This window comes from Dama dama, chromosome 10 (assembly GCF_033118175.1).
Source record: "Dama dama isolate Ldn47 chromosome 10, ASM3311817v1, whole genome shotgun sequence".
In the NCBI taxonomy this organism is placed as follows: Eukaryota; Metazoa; Chordata; class Mammalia; order Artiodactyla; family Cervidae; genus Dama; species Dama dama.
In genome coordinates this window covers 18280867-18293290 of record NC_083690.1, presented here as the reverse complement: position 1 = coordinate 18293290, position 12424 = coordinate 18280867, and the positions used below count along the sequence as shown (strand labels likewise).

At 43.8% G+C, this 12424-nt stretch overlaps 1 protein-coding gene across 2 annotated transcripts in view; it reads right to left on the bottom strand.

Moving 5' to 3' along the window:
• Positions 1 to 7598: 7598 nt before the first annotated feature.
• The window catches only part of TMC5 (transmembrane channel like 5), a 73400-nt gene continuing 68574 nt past the window's right edge, over positions 7599 to 12424 (bottom strand). For both annotated transcript variants that reach the window (XM_061152933.1, XM_061152934.1), the window contains 3 exons: positions 10098 to 10202; positions 8838 to 8880; positions 7599 to 8074 (listed from right to left, as the gene is read on the bottom strand). In XM_061152933.1, coding sequence (XP_061008916.1) covers positions 8028 to 8074; positions 8838 to 8880; positions 10098 to 10202 — 195 coding nt within the window. In that variant the 3' untranslated portion in view covers positions 7599 to 8027. The remainder of the gene's footprint in view (positions 8075 to 8837; positions 8881 to 10097; positions 10203 to 12424) is intronic.

The window sequence follows — 12424 nt, the reverse complement described above, 5'->3', positions numbered from 1 at the left end:
AAATTGAGGCACGGTGAAGTTAAAAAACTGAGGCACTTACCCAGGATCTCACATTCCTTGATGTAATTGCTATTCAGATCCAGGTCAGTCAGTTCAGAGAACCACTCACTCTGTCTACCTTTGTAACATAGAGCCCTTGATTCCCAGGCCTGCACTTTTCCACCTGAGCTCCCAGGCATCACATTGTGAACTTAAGTAGCAATATTTAAAATGAAGTTGAGTAAAAATTGCAAAGTTCTCTCTCTCCCTCCCTCCCCCCCCACCCCCTGTTCAGCTCCATCAGCCTTGATCACAGGCCCACAGCTTCGTCATGACTTCCCTCCTGAATCCTAATGGGTCCCCAGCCTCACACACGCAGCAGCAAGGCCATCAGCCCACACAGCTGGGTGGTGGTGAGAAGCAGGCTGATTATTGCTATAGTTGGTGTTGGCAGGAGGGCAGTGAATCACACTTGGGAAGTTTACAAATGAATTTTCTTGAATTTTAAAATGACAAAGATCCAATGACTGGAATATATCTAAGGTGCATGAGCTGCATGCCACATTACGACTGGAGTGATAAGAGGCTGAATTTCCCCTTTGGCCTACCTGCAGAGACCACACAGCAACAGACAGGGAAGGAATTAGCTTGGGGCAGTACAGAGTTCACAGCATCCCTTCTGTGGGGTGAAGACCCTTTGAGAGCCAGAGTTTCCTGTCTTGACCTTTATCCCAAATCCATATTGCATTTGACTCAACCAGGCCCAATTAAGGTGCTCATGGGCCTTGAAGAATGGAGAATTCAGATGAAGAAAGAAGTTTGGAAGGCTTAGTAAAGGGGTTAACAACAGGATTTGGCATCAGGTAAAGTTAAATTTGAATTCCTGGTCAGTGGGTATATGACCTCTGCAAGTTATATAGCTAGTGTCTTAATTCATCTCTAAAATAAGGGCAGTATTAGTAGCGTGCCAGGGAGCAGGTATGATTAAAGAGTGCAGATAAAGTGCTGATGACTAGGATTTATTGACTTACCATCTACTAGACACTTTCAGATCCTTTCTGTGTGTCTACTAGAACACCATGAGGTCGGTAGCATTATAATCCCCTTTTGCAGTGAAGAAACCCAGGGAAGTCAAGTAACTTGCTTAAAGTCATGCAACAGTACTAGGAAAAGGATTCAGGCTCAGATTATACAATTCCAGAGCCCACACTCTAAACCCAGGCTTATCATCCTGTCTGGCCCTCAGCAAGAGCTCAATCATGAGAAATATTCCCAGCATTCCAACAGTGCCTATCACAATAGACAATAAAAGTTGAATGGTTTGTGGAATGTCCCAAGTGGAAACGTCCTTGAGGAAACTGGATACAGACCTAGAGTAAAGATTTGGGAGTGTAATGATTCATCAGGGTCAACAATGAGCCATCAAAATATAGCATTCTTTCCAAGGAAATCAGCAGGGATAAAAATCACATCCTCTGCTGTTCATTGGACTGCCTTGGATCCTGGAGACAGATAACATAGAAGGGTTACTTCAAAAGACTTGAGAAACACTGCTTATTTCATTAAACTTCTCATTTTCTTATTTGGAAATCAGTGTCTTCAGTCATCTTGACAAGAATTTCACAAAGTCATAAATACTCTTTATTAGACATGAATTTCTAAATAGCCTTGTTTCCTAAAGTGAGACTAATGCTTCGATAGGACAATCAACCACAGCTTTGAGGACAAAGAAGGGTGGGAGTTAATGAAGTTTACTCAAGCTTTTAGCATAGAGTGATGTATTGTTGAGTCGCTAAGTTGTCATGTCTGGTTCTTTTGCAACCCCATGGACTGTAGCCCTCCAGGCTCCTCTGTCCATGGGCTGCCATGCCCCCCTCCAGGGGATCTTCCTGACCCACAGATCGAACCTGTATCTCCTGCATTGGCAGGTGGATTCTTTACCACTGACCCACTTGTGGGTCAAAGTTATTTGATTTCTTTGATCAAAAATACTGAAGATTAATGACCCCGTGTGTTCCTTTATCTAACTTCATTCTCAAACGCTAACAGCAGGTACCAGGTGTTAAGAGGATGGTTAGCTGGGAAGAGGGTTCCCAAAGAATGCTGTCCTCTGAGACTGAAAACGGTTTCTGGACCCAACTCCAATGTGTTATGTGTGTGGAGGGTTTCCCACATCAGCAACAGTTTTCAGTCACAGGCAGAATCCTCCAGAATTCAACTCAGTTCTGACACAGTCTACCCAGAGACAGAATCAGATTCCACAGGTAAAGGGCTCAGTCCCAGAAGACCACCCTCCACTTCAGACACCAGTTGCAACCATAGGTTGTTACCTGCACTTCTGACTGACTGGCTATAGTGAGGCCTTCCCAGGATCCCCTCCTTGGGTTTGATTAATTTGCTAGAATGGTTCACATGACTTAGGAAAACCTGCTTACTCATTAGATCACTGATTTATTATGGAAGGATATTAAAGGATACAGATGAAGAGCTACATCCAGCAAGGTCCTCCACAAAAGAGCTTCTGTCCTTGCAGAGCTTGGGGCCAGGCACGGGGGCACACAGGAGTGTTCTGTTTCCCTCACATGGAAGCTCTCCAAAAAGAAGGGCAAAAAGCTGTCCTTTTGGGTTTCTAAGACAAGCTCATTACATAGTTGCATGTGCGCATGCTCAGTTGCCTTAATCGTTTTTAACTCTTTGCAACCCCATGGACTGTACCCATTAGGCTTCTCTGTCCATGGGATTCTCCAGACAAGCATACCTGAATGGGTTGCTATGACCTTGTCCAGGGGATCTTCCCAGCCCAGGGTCAAACCCGCGTCTCCTGCACTGCAGGCGGATTCTTTACCACTGAGCCACCTGGGAAGCCCAATGTTTGACTAAATCACTGGCCAGTGCAACTGATTCAACCTCAAGCTCCTCTCCCCTCCCCAGAAATCAAGGGGGTCAGGAGTGAAAATTCCAACTCTCTAATCATATGGTTGGCTCCATTGACAACTGACCCCTAACCTTAGGTGCTTTCCAAAAGTCACCTCATTCACAGAGCAAAAAGATATTTTATTACTCAATGCTCAGGAGATTCCAAGAGTTTGAGGAGATTGAAGCCAGAAACTGTAGACAAAGGCCAAATGTTGTTGTTCAGTCGCTAAGTCATGTCCGATTGTTTGTGACCCTGTGAACTGCAGCACACCAGGCTTCCCTGTCCTTCACTATCTCCCAGAGTTTGCTCAAACTCGTGTCCATTGAGTCAGTGATGCCATCCAACCATCTCATCCTCTGTTGTTCCTTTCTCCTCCTGCCCTCAATCTTTCCCAGCATCAGGGTCTTTTCCAATGAGGGAGCTCTTCCCTCGTGACTCAGACGGTAAAGCGTCTGCCTACAATGCGGGAGACCCGGGTTTCCTATCCCTGGGTCAGGAAGATCCCCTGGAGAAGGAAATGGCAACCCACTCCAGTACTCTTGCCTGGAAAATCCCATGGACAGAGGAGCCTGGTAGGCTACAGTCCTTGGGGTCACAAAGAGTTGGACACGACTGAGCAACTTGTCAATGAGCTCTTCAAATAAGGTGACCAAAGTATTGGAGTTTCAGCTTCAGCATCTGTCCTTCCAATAAATATTTGGGGTTGATTTCCTTTAGGATTGACTGGTTTGATCTCCTTGCTGTCCAAGGGACTCTCAAAAGTCTTATCCAGCACCACAATTCAAATGCTTTTATCCTTTAGTACTCAGCCTTCTTTATGGTCCAACTCACATCCATACATGACTAGACTACTAGAAAAACCATTTAACTATATGGACATGAGACAAATTTTGGTCATCTGAATGACCAATATGTATACTTGGTCATTCAGATGACCAAAATTTATATATATATATTGATATAAAATTTGATATATATTTATATATTTCTTATAAATCACAATATCATCGAGACAGTTATTCAACATCACGATAAAGGGAAACTTGCTAGAAATGCAAATTCTTAGAGCCCATTCCAGAGGTAATGAATCTGAACCTCTGGGTCAGGCTCACGATCTGTGTTTTAACAAGCCCTCCAGTTGGTTCTGATCTTTGCTGAAGTCTGAGGACCACTGGGCCAGAGAAAACACAATGTGCTCAATTCTGCCAGTAACTTGCTATTAGACATCAGACAAATCACTGAACCTGTGTGTACCTAAGTTTCCATCTGTCAAACGGAGATGATAAAACTTGTACCAATTGTCTTATAGCAATAATGTTAAGAGATTTGAATGAGGAAAAAAATGTTAATGTGTTTTGAGAAATATGTTAACAGTATAATACCGTTGTTACGAAGATAAAAACATTTTAAAATATGGAGGAGCCATAAAACCATACTGCTCAGGGCGTAGTCCTCAGACCCACAGTACTAGATAGAAATGCAGGCTCTTGGGCCTCATCCCTGAACTCACAGATTAGAATCTGATTTTCTTTTTTTTTTTTTGCGACACTGCAAGGCATGTGGGATCTTAGTTTTCCAAACAAGGATAGCACCTAGGGCCCTGCAGTGAGAGTGCCAAGGCCTGACTGAGTCCCTAGGGACCACCAGGGGCTTCCCTAGAACCTGCTGTATAACAAGGTCCCCGGGTGATTGAAATGGGGAAAGCACTGGATGGATCGAACACCACACAGGTGTAAGGTGTTACCTGCATCAGGCAGGCGCAGTCATGAGGGAAATAGAGGGCCCCCTCTGCTCCACACCGGAGCTCCTCCCAGTGGTCCATCTCACCACTGATCAGACGTGTATGTGTGTTAGTTGCTCAATCGTGTCTCTTTGCGACCCCATGGACTGTAGCTCACCAGGCTCCTCTGTCCACGGGATTTTCCAGGCAAGAGTACTGGAGTGAGTTCCCATTTCCTACTCCAGGGGATCTTCCTGACCCAGGGATCAAACCAGGATCTCCTGCATTGCAGACAGATTCTTTACCATCTGAGACACCAGGGAAGACCCGATCAGATACATAAATGCTATGAAAAAGTTCACACTGGGAATTCAAGGAGGTACCATTAAGTGCTACCTATTGAGACAATTCCTATTTATGAGTTTAATTCTTACCACCTGTCCTCAATTCAAAGATGATAAAAACATGTCAGTCATGATTTTTTTAATCTGTATAACTGAACTTCACACAAAGTCATCTCATTGCCTTGTAAAAAATGAATTGGGTGATGCACTGTGGACATTTGAAGGATCAGAACCTGCAGAAATTCAAGACAGACGATCTTTTTTGAATACTTAAAACCTCAGGGATTATCCAGCTTTCAGGTAACTCTTGGAAAGCATATGTTACTTTGATCATTTTGAGCTAATTAAGACAAGTTTTGAAAGAGGAAGATGGGCAATGTTCCCAGAAATATTTGATGCAATATTCTGAGTTCACTATTTAAATGTTTAATAGGTGTGCCTCAGGTGACTTCTATGGTCAATCAAGTTCAGAATGAACTATTCGAGATCCTAGCTCAGTTGTTCTCAGCCCTGGCTTCCCACTGACACCATATGGAGAGCTTTAAGGGGAAAATGGGGATGATCCCCTGGAGGAGGGCATGACAACCCTCTCCAGTACTCTTGCCTGGAGAATCCTATGGCAGAGGAGCCTGGCAGGCTATAGCCCATAGGGTCACACAGAGTCAGATGTGACTGAGCGACTTAGCAGAGCACACACTGTTGCCTGGCTGAGCTGGTCTAGCACAGGGCCTGGGCCCGGCTGTCGGAACAGCCAGCTCCCCGGGTGACCCTGAGCGCAGCCAGCATTGACAGCCCAGCTGCCTGATGAGAATTCCTGCTTGGCCTAGGGGCGAGTTGCCCCATGAGGGCTGAACTGCGTTGATACAAAATTCACATGTGAAGACCTAACCTCCAGCCTCAGAATGAACCGCATTTGGAGAGAAGTCCTTTAAACGTGTGAGTTAGTTAAAATGAAGCCATCAGGGTGGGTCCTCATCCCATCTGACTGGTGTCCTTATAAGAAAAGGAAATTGGGACCCAAAGGGACACCAGGATATGTGTGTGCCCAGAGGTAAGACCATGTGAGGACAGAGCAAGAAGGCGGCCATCTACAGGCCAAGGAGAGAGGCCTCAGAGGAAAACCCAAACTGTGGACACCTTGATCTTAGGCTTCCAGCCTCTGGAATTGTGGAAAAAATGAATGTGTGTTGTTGAAGCCTCCAGTCTGTGGTACAGGTTATGGCAGCCCTAGCAAACTAATGTATCCCCCATATGTATCTCGAGACCATGGGTGTGAGGATGTTGCACACTCAACTCCATGTGTGAGACCTGCACACATCACTCCTGGGCTTGTACCTCCAGGAGAAGTGGGGCCACACTGAAGTGGAGACAAGAGGTGGGTGGAGCAGCAGTTCTGATACAAGCCCTGAGCATATGGGAAGTGAGCAAAAATGATGCTTCCGAGGGAGTTCACATTTCATTGTAGAAGCCAAAGAGGCACAAAATTAGGATAACACATAGAGGGAAAATCCCTTCAAATATCAATTCCACAGACTGCCTTCACTGACCCCACGGACAGGTTGTCTCCCATAATTCCCTGGGCTTCTCCTTCATGACACCTGCTATAATTATTGTTTAATTAACTTCCTGCCTAAAGTGATCTGCCAAACAATAAGCACGTGAGGGGGGAGACTGTTTCTTGTGCAGCATCTTGTTCACCACCCCTTGGCACATCCTTGTGTAATGTAATGAATGAATGAACACTTTCAGCAACCACTAGCAAAGATGATACCAAAAGAGCTTAATTAAGCTGATGAATGACTTCATGAACAAATAAGTCAATGACGTGAACCAATGATTGAGCACTCACTGGATGTTTTGTTTCAAATTCATCTTAAATGTTTTCTAAATTCACTTCCAACTGGATTTCATGACAGTGATCACTCAGGAGGAGATCACTCCTCTGGAGTAATTTGGTAATTGATCTTTTCTCCTGGACCCTTCAGTTTTAGGTAAAGTCACATGGCTTGTGAATCATTTGGCAAATATGCAAAAGAATACTTCATATGTTTATGCATTCATTCAGTTCAGTTCAGTCGTTCAGTCGTGTCCAACTCTTTGCCACCCCAGGGACTGCAGCACACCCTTCCCTGTCCATCACCAACTCCCAGAGCTTGCTCAAACTCATGTCCATCAGGTCAGTGATGCCATCCAACCGTGTCATCCTCTGTCATCCCCATCTCCTCCTGCCTTCAATCTTTCCCAGCATCAGGGTTTTTTCCAATGAGTCAGTTCTTTGCATCAGGTTACCAAAGCTTTGGAGTTTCAGCTTCAGAATCAGTCCTTCCAATGAATATGCATTCATATGTATAACACATATACATACACATATATATTCCATACATCACCACTGATTTCATTTGGTTCAATCTAAGACTCTGATGATCGTGTATAAAACCTCACAGGGGAAAAAAAAAAACAAAACCTCACAGGGGCAGAGTCCCAGTCCACACATCCCCACCCCAGTCCAATCTGAAAGACTCATGTACTCAATACACAACAAAGTTCATAGATGAGACCTCTGGTTGTCTTTCACTTTGGGGTAACATGGGGTTAATTTTAGTTCTAAGTCATGAAAAAATGCAGGTTCCACAATTCAGAGGCTTCACATCCTTGATTGAGGATCACATTTTTATTCAGGCTGGACCACTTGTCTTAGCACCAGTCTCCAAACCAGGTCTGGGAGTACTGGGAGGAGAGATTTCTAAGGACCAATAATAATTCATTACATAGCTCTTAAAGATAAACTATAACTCTTCCCAGGTTTTTGTGAACTAGTTCAAATACTACAACCATCTTTATTGGAAAATCTCAAATATTCTGTCTGGCAGCGATTCAGGTATAAAAAACCCAACAGGGAATGCCCAATTTTACTTCAGTATTTACATTGTAGTCAATTTCCACTTCTGGCTAAAGGTTTGAATTTCCTATCTGGGAAGCTCCTAAAGGCCCAGGTGGCATGGAGGAAGATGCTCCATCTTTATCTTCTTTCCTTCTTTGGTTGGCGTCTGGGTACCACGATAATTTATCAGGCCTTTGGATTATCTTCTTGAAATGATCGCCTGAATCGCAGGTCTGGGTTTGAAACAAGAGAAGAGATGTTAGCACAGATGCACACTGGCCCATATCTCCACGGGAAAGACCAAAGTGGCTTTCAAGATCCCACAGCTTCTCAGGCTCTCCCTGCTTCCTCCTCCTAAGTTTCAACTTTCCCCCTTGAATTCCCACCATTGGAGGTATCAGAAATGCTATTCCAAAAAGATGAGTGGGTTTATTTGTTTGTTTGTTTTCTCCCCAATATTCATTCCCCTTCTGGCATCAGTCACAGGTTTTCTTTGGAAAACTACCTTTCTCCATTCTCTCAGTCCCTGTGGCCTCTATGTTGTACCACCTCTATCTAAAGATGAGGCCTGTGACTCAGATCTGGCCAATTAAGTCATCACAGTCTCTTGGTCACAGCAACTGATTCATGGATGAGTACATCACCCAATCAGATCAAATGAAACATAAAGAGAATTCTGGGTCTCCTGACCACTAGACTTGAATCTGAGAAGATACAAGAAGCAATTAAAGTTGTCTTGTAATTATCAAGAGATCATTTGAGAAAGGAGATAACATGGAGAAGAACTGAACAGAAAGAAACCAGGTCTTGTGACATCCTGTAAGTCTGTGCTTCTGGCTATGCCTAAGGCAAGAAGTATTCTCGAGTTTTTGCTGAAGCCAGTTTGGGCCAGTTCTTAGAACTGAATAACTGGATCTAGGAGCAGTTTTGACCCTCTGTCTTGAGATCTATCATCTGGATGAATCAGACCTTCTTCAATGCCAGTCGGGTACTCACCTTGAGCAGCATCATGTTGCCTGACATGCAGAGGGCCCCATGGCTAAAAAAGAAGGAAACAATAAATCTCATCACTAGAAAATTGTGTAGACCTCAGATCCTGTTGCATAGGTGATAAGACTTGCAAAAAAAAAAAAAAAAGACTTGCAAGCCCCACCATTTTAAAATTAAGAGATGACAGATTAAGGTCAAGATTCAGTCACATAAATATCAAACATGTTCTGTTTTATTTTTTATGGACAGTGATTCCATTCATTTAGTCTTTCATTTCACAGATATTTACTGAACATTTACAACCCACCAGGTAATATATTAGGGCCTGCAGCTGCAAAGTTACAGTCATGGTCCCTGCCTTGATAGGATTTTGAGCTGGGCCTCTAAGTCCCTTACCCTTATTGTGCTGATGGTATTAATTTGCACAGATAATAAACAACATAGCAGTCTCTTTGGACAAGATCATAACTTCTAAAAGTAGTAGCATTTGAATTAACATGGGTTTACTGTTTATCCACATTTTCTAGGATACCAGTGAAGTCAGTGCAGGCTTTGGTACTAGAACAGGGTTCTAGGGATCTCTCAAACCCTTTTGGTAAGAATAAAATTTGTGAAACCTTTTTAAGAGCATGATATGGCAATATCTGTTAACATTATGCATATGCCTGAGGCAGATAAAACACTCACATATAGTTTTTGAACTATAACAAAAATGTTTCATTACACATTGTCTTTAGTATTAAAAAAAAAAACTGGGAACAACCCAAATGTCCCAGTATGTACAAACTGAAAGAATATTTGAGATACAGTATTAGGCAGGGAGAGGGGAAGTTATGTGTAAAATATAGCCCATTTTGGTAATAAATAAATAAACAAGAATGTTAGTAGATGTATGGATATGTTAAGATGCCTGGGGGAAAGACCTGGAAGAATATACACTGAAGCATGAACCTAGTGGGGTGAAATTTCAAGGCATTTTTCATCCCAGTGGGACACACTTCTGCATGTCTGGGTAATGGAAAGATGTATGCAAGCTCCAGGAGGGAAGGGCCTTACTGTGTTACCATGATATTACCATGATATTACATTACCTAGAACATGGCCAGGCATAGAATATGGTGAATGCATACTATATTTTAAAATAAAAAGAAAGAAATGTTAAAACACAGAAAGTGAAGGGCCCAGATGTGATTCTAGCTCCTGCTGCACTTTTCACAGGAGGGCACATCTGTGTCACAGGGATCCCAAGGCAGCCTGCAGCCTCACCTCCAAATCTCTTCTTTCCAGCGTAAATAAGGTGGGGTTTGCTCTCTTCTCCATACCTTGCAGTTTGATCAACTTATCTATCAGGAACATTTTGTCTTTGCCCTCCTGCCAAGAAGGAAAACAAAAACAAAAATACGGAGAATGAATGATGGGGTGGGGTTGAGAAGCAAATTGTGGAAAGGTTGATTTTTAGGCAGGTAGGGTCCTAGATGGACTTCCCTGGGAAGTCAGTTGGTAAAGAATCTGCCTGCAATGCAGGAGACCCCAGTTGGATTCCTGAGTTCGGAAGATTCCCTGGAGCAGGGATAGGCTGCCCACTCTAGTGTTCTTGGGCTTCCCTGGAGGCTCAGCTGGTAAAGAATCCACCTGCAATGCGGGAGACCTGGGTTCGATCCCTGGGTTGGGAAGATCCCCTGGAGGAGGACACGGCAACCCACTCCAGTATTCTTGACTGGAGAAGCCACGTGGACAGAGGAGCCTGGCGGGCTACAGTCCGTGGGGAACAGCACAGCCCAGGGTCCTGGACCCTGTGGAGGCTGGAGACTGCTGCCTCGTTTACTATTGATAAGAAAGAAGAAATATCTCACAGCAAAATCAAATTAACCCCCACAGCCTTCCTAAACTGTAATATTCTCCTCTAAAGCTTTTATCCTAGCAGGCTGAGTAGTAGCTTTCTCTAGTCTGCTGCGAGAAGCAACCTACACACCATTGTCAGAGGGCCCAGGACAAATGGTTTATAGCATCCCTCCTCGTGGCACGCCCTTTGCCCTGGAGCACTCTCTGGGTGCCCAGCATTGCCTGGGTCTGCCCTGTCCTTCCACTGAGAATGTCAAAGCTTATAGCTCTGCATTGAAGAACACCAAATATATTTCATTTGTCAAAGCTATCTGTGTTAGGGCGTCCCTGGTGGCTCAGTGATAAAGAACCCACCTGCCAATGCAGGAGATGCAGGTTCGATCCTTGATCCGGGAATATCCCACATGCCACGGAGCAACTAAGCCCATGCACCATGACTATTGGGCCTGTGCTCCAGAGCCTGGTGAGAGAGTCAATTCCTAGGCAGGTTGATAAGAAGTCCAGCGGTCCCCAAGGAGAGAGGGGTCTGGAATTCTCAAGGAGGAATAAAGGACAAATGTTTTTTTTCCTCTACATTTCCTTAGGATTATATAACAATAATGTATCCTGCTTGAGGACAGTCTCTGCAAAAAACCTTCTGGCTAATCCTGTTTTCTTAAAATATCAGTTATGGGAGTGGGTCTAGTAAGGTCTTTACAACCTCCAGACATTCTTTTGATTCACTGTAATAAGTAATTAAAAAGTACACAACTCCATCGCTAACACTAGCGAGGGGGCACTCTTTCTGCCTCCTTCTGATGTCTACGTCAGAAGCTTTCTCTATCCCTTTTATACTTTAATAAAACTCTATCACACAAAAGCTCTGAGTGATCAAGCCTTGTCTCTGGCCCTGGATTGAATTCTCCTCCGGAGGCCAAGAATCCCAGAGTCTTTCATGGTTCAGCAACAGCCTTTCACTGGGAGTCACAAAAAGAGAACCCACCACAATGAGAAGCAAGAGGATAGCCCCTGCTCGCTGCAACTAAAGAAAATCCCACACATCAATGAAGACCTGGCACAGCCAGAAATAAATAAATATATAAATTTTTTAAAAAGTTATCTGTGTTAACGAAGTAGACCCTGACAAATAATTCCTGAATTGGGAAAGAGAACAAACGCATGGGGTATGCCTTCCCCAGGAGGGGAAATCACTTTCCTGTGAGTCTATTACAGATAAGAGAGTGCTGAGGTGGGCTAGCAAGCACCACTCATGGTCTGTCCAGTCTAGGTCAATCCCACTTTCCATGCCCTTGTTTCTTCCTAAACTTCCACCCACTAATTTTAGCATCCACCAGTGGATCTTGCTTGCAACAATTATTACTGTGGTATTTGGTTCATAATGACCTTCTATTTCCCTCATTCCTTCTACATTTAGTAATTGAAATTCTTCCGTAAGAAAGAGCGGTCCATGGTAATTGGTACTTTTAACAAGTTCCCCAGCTGTCTTGGATGTGGCCAACTTGTTTGAAAATCTCTGGTCTGTAGCAACTGTTTTCATACTCTAGTATGAATTAGAATTACCCAGAGAGATTGCAAGGCTACAAACTCGTAGGCTTTGCCCAACAGAATTTTGACTTAGGAGGCAAAGCTGCACTGTAGCTGAGAGCATAAACTTTGGAGCTGCCTGATTCAAATCCCATTATTACTAGCCCTGTGACTTTGGGCAGGTTGTTTCACTCTATAAGCATCCATTTCCTTAATTTTAAAATAGA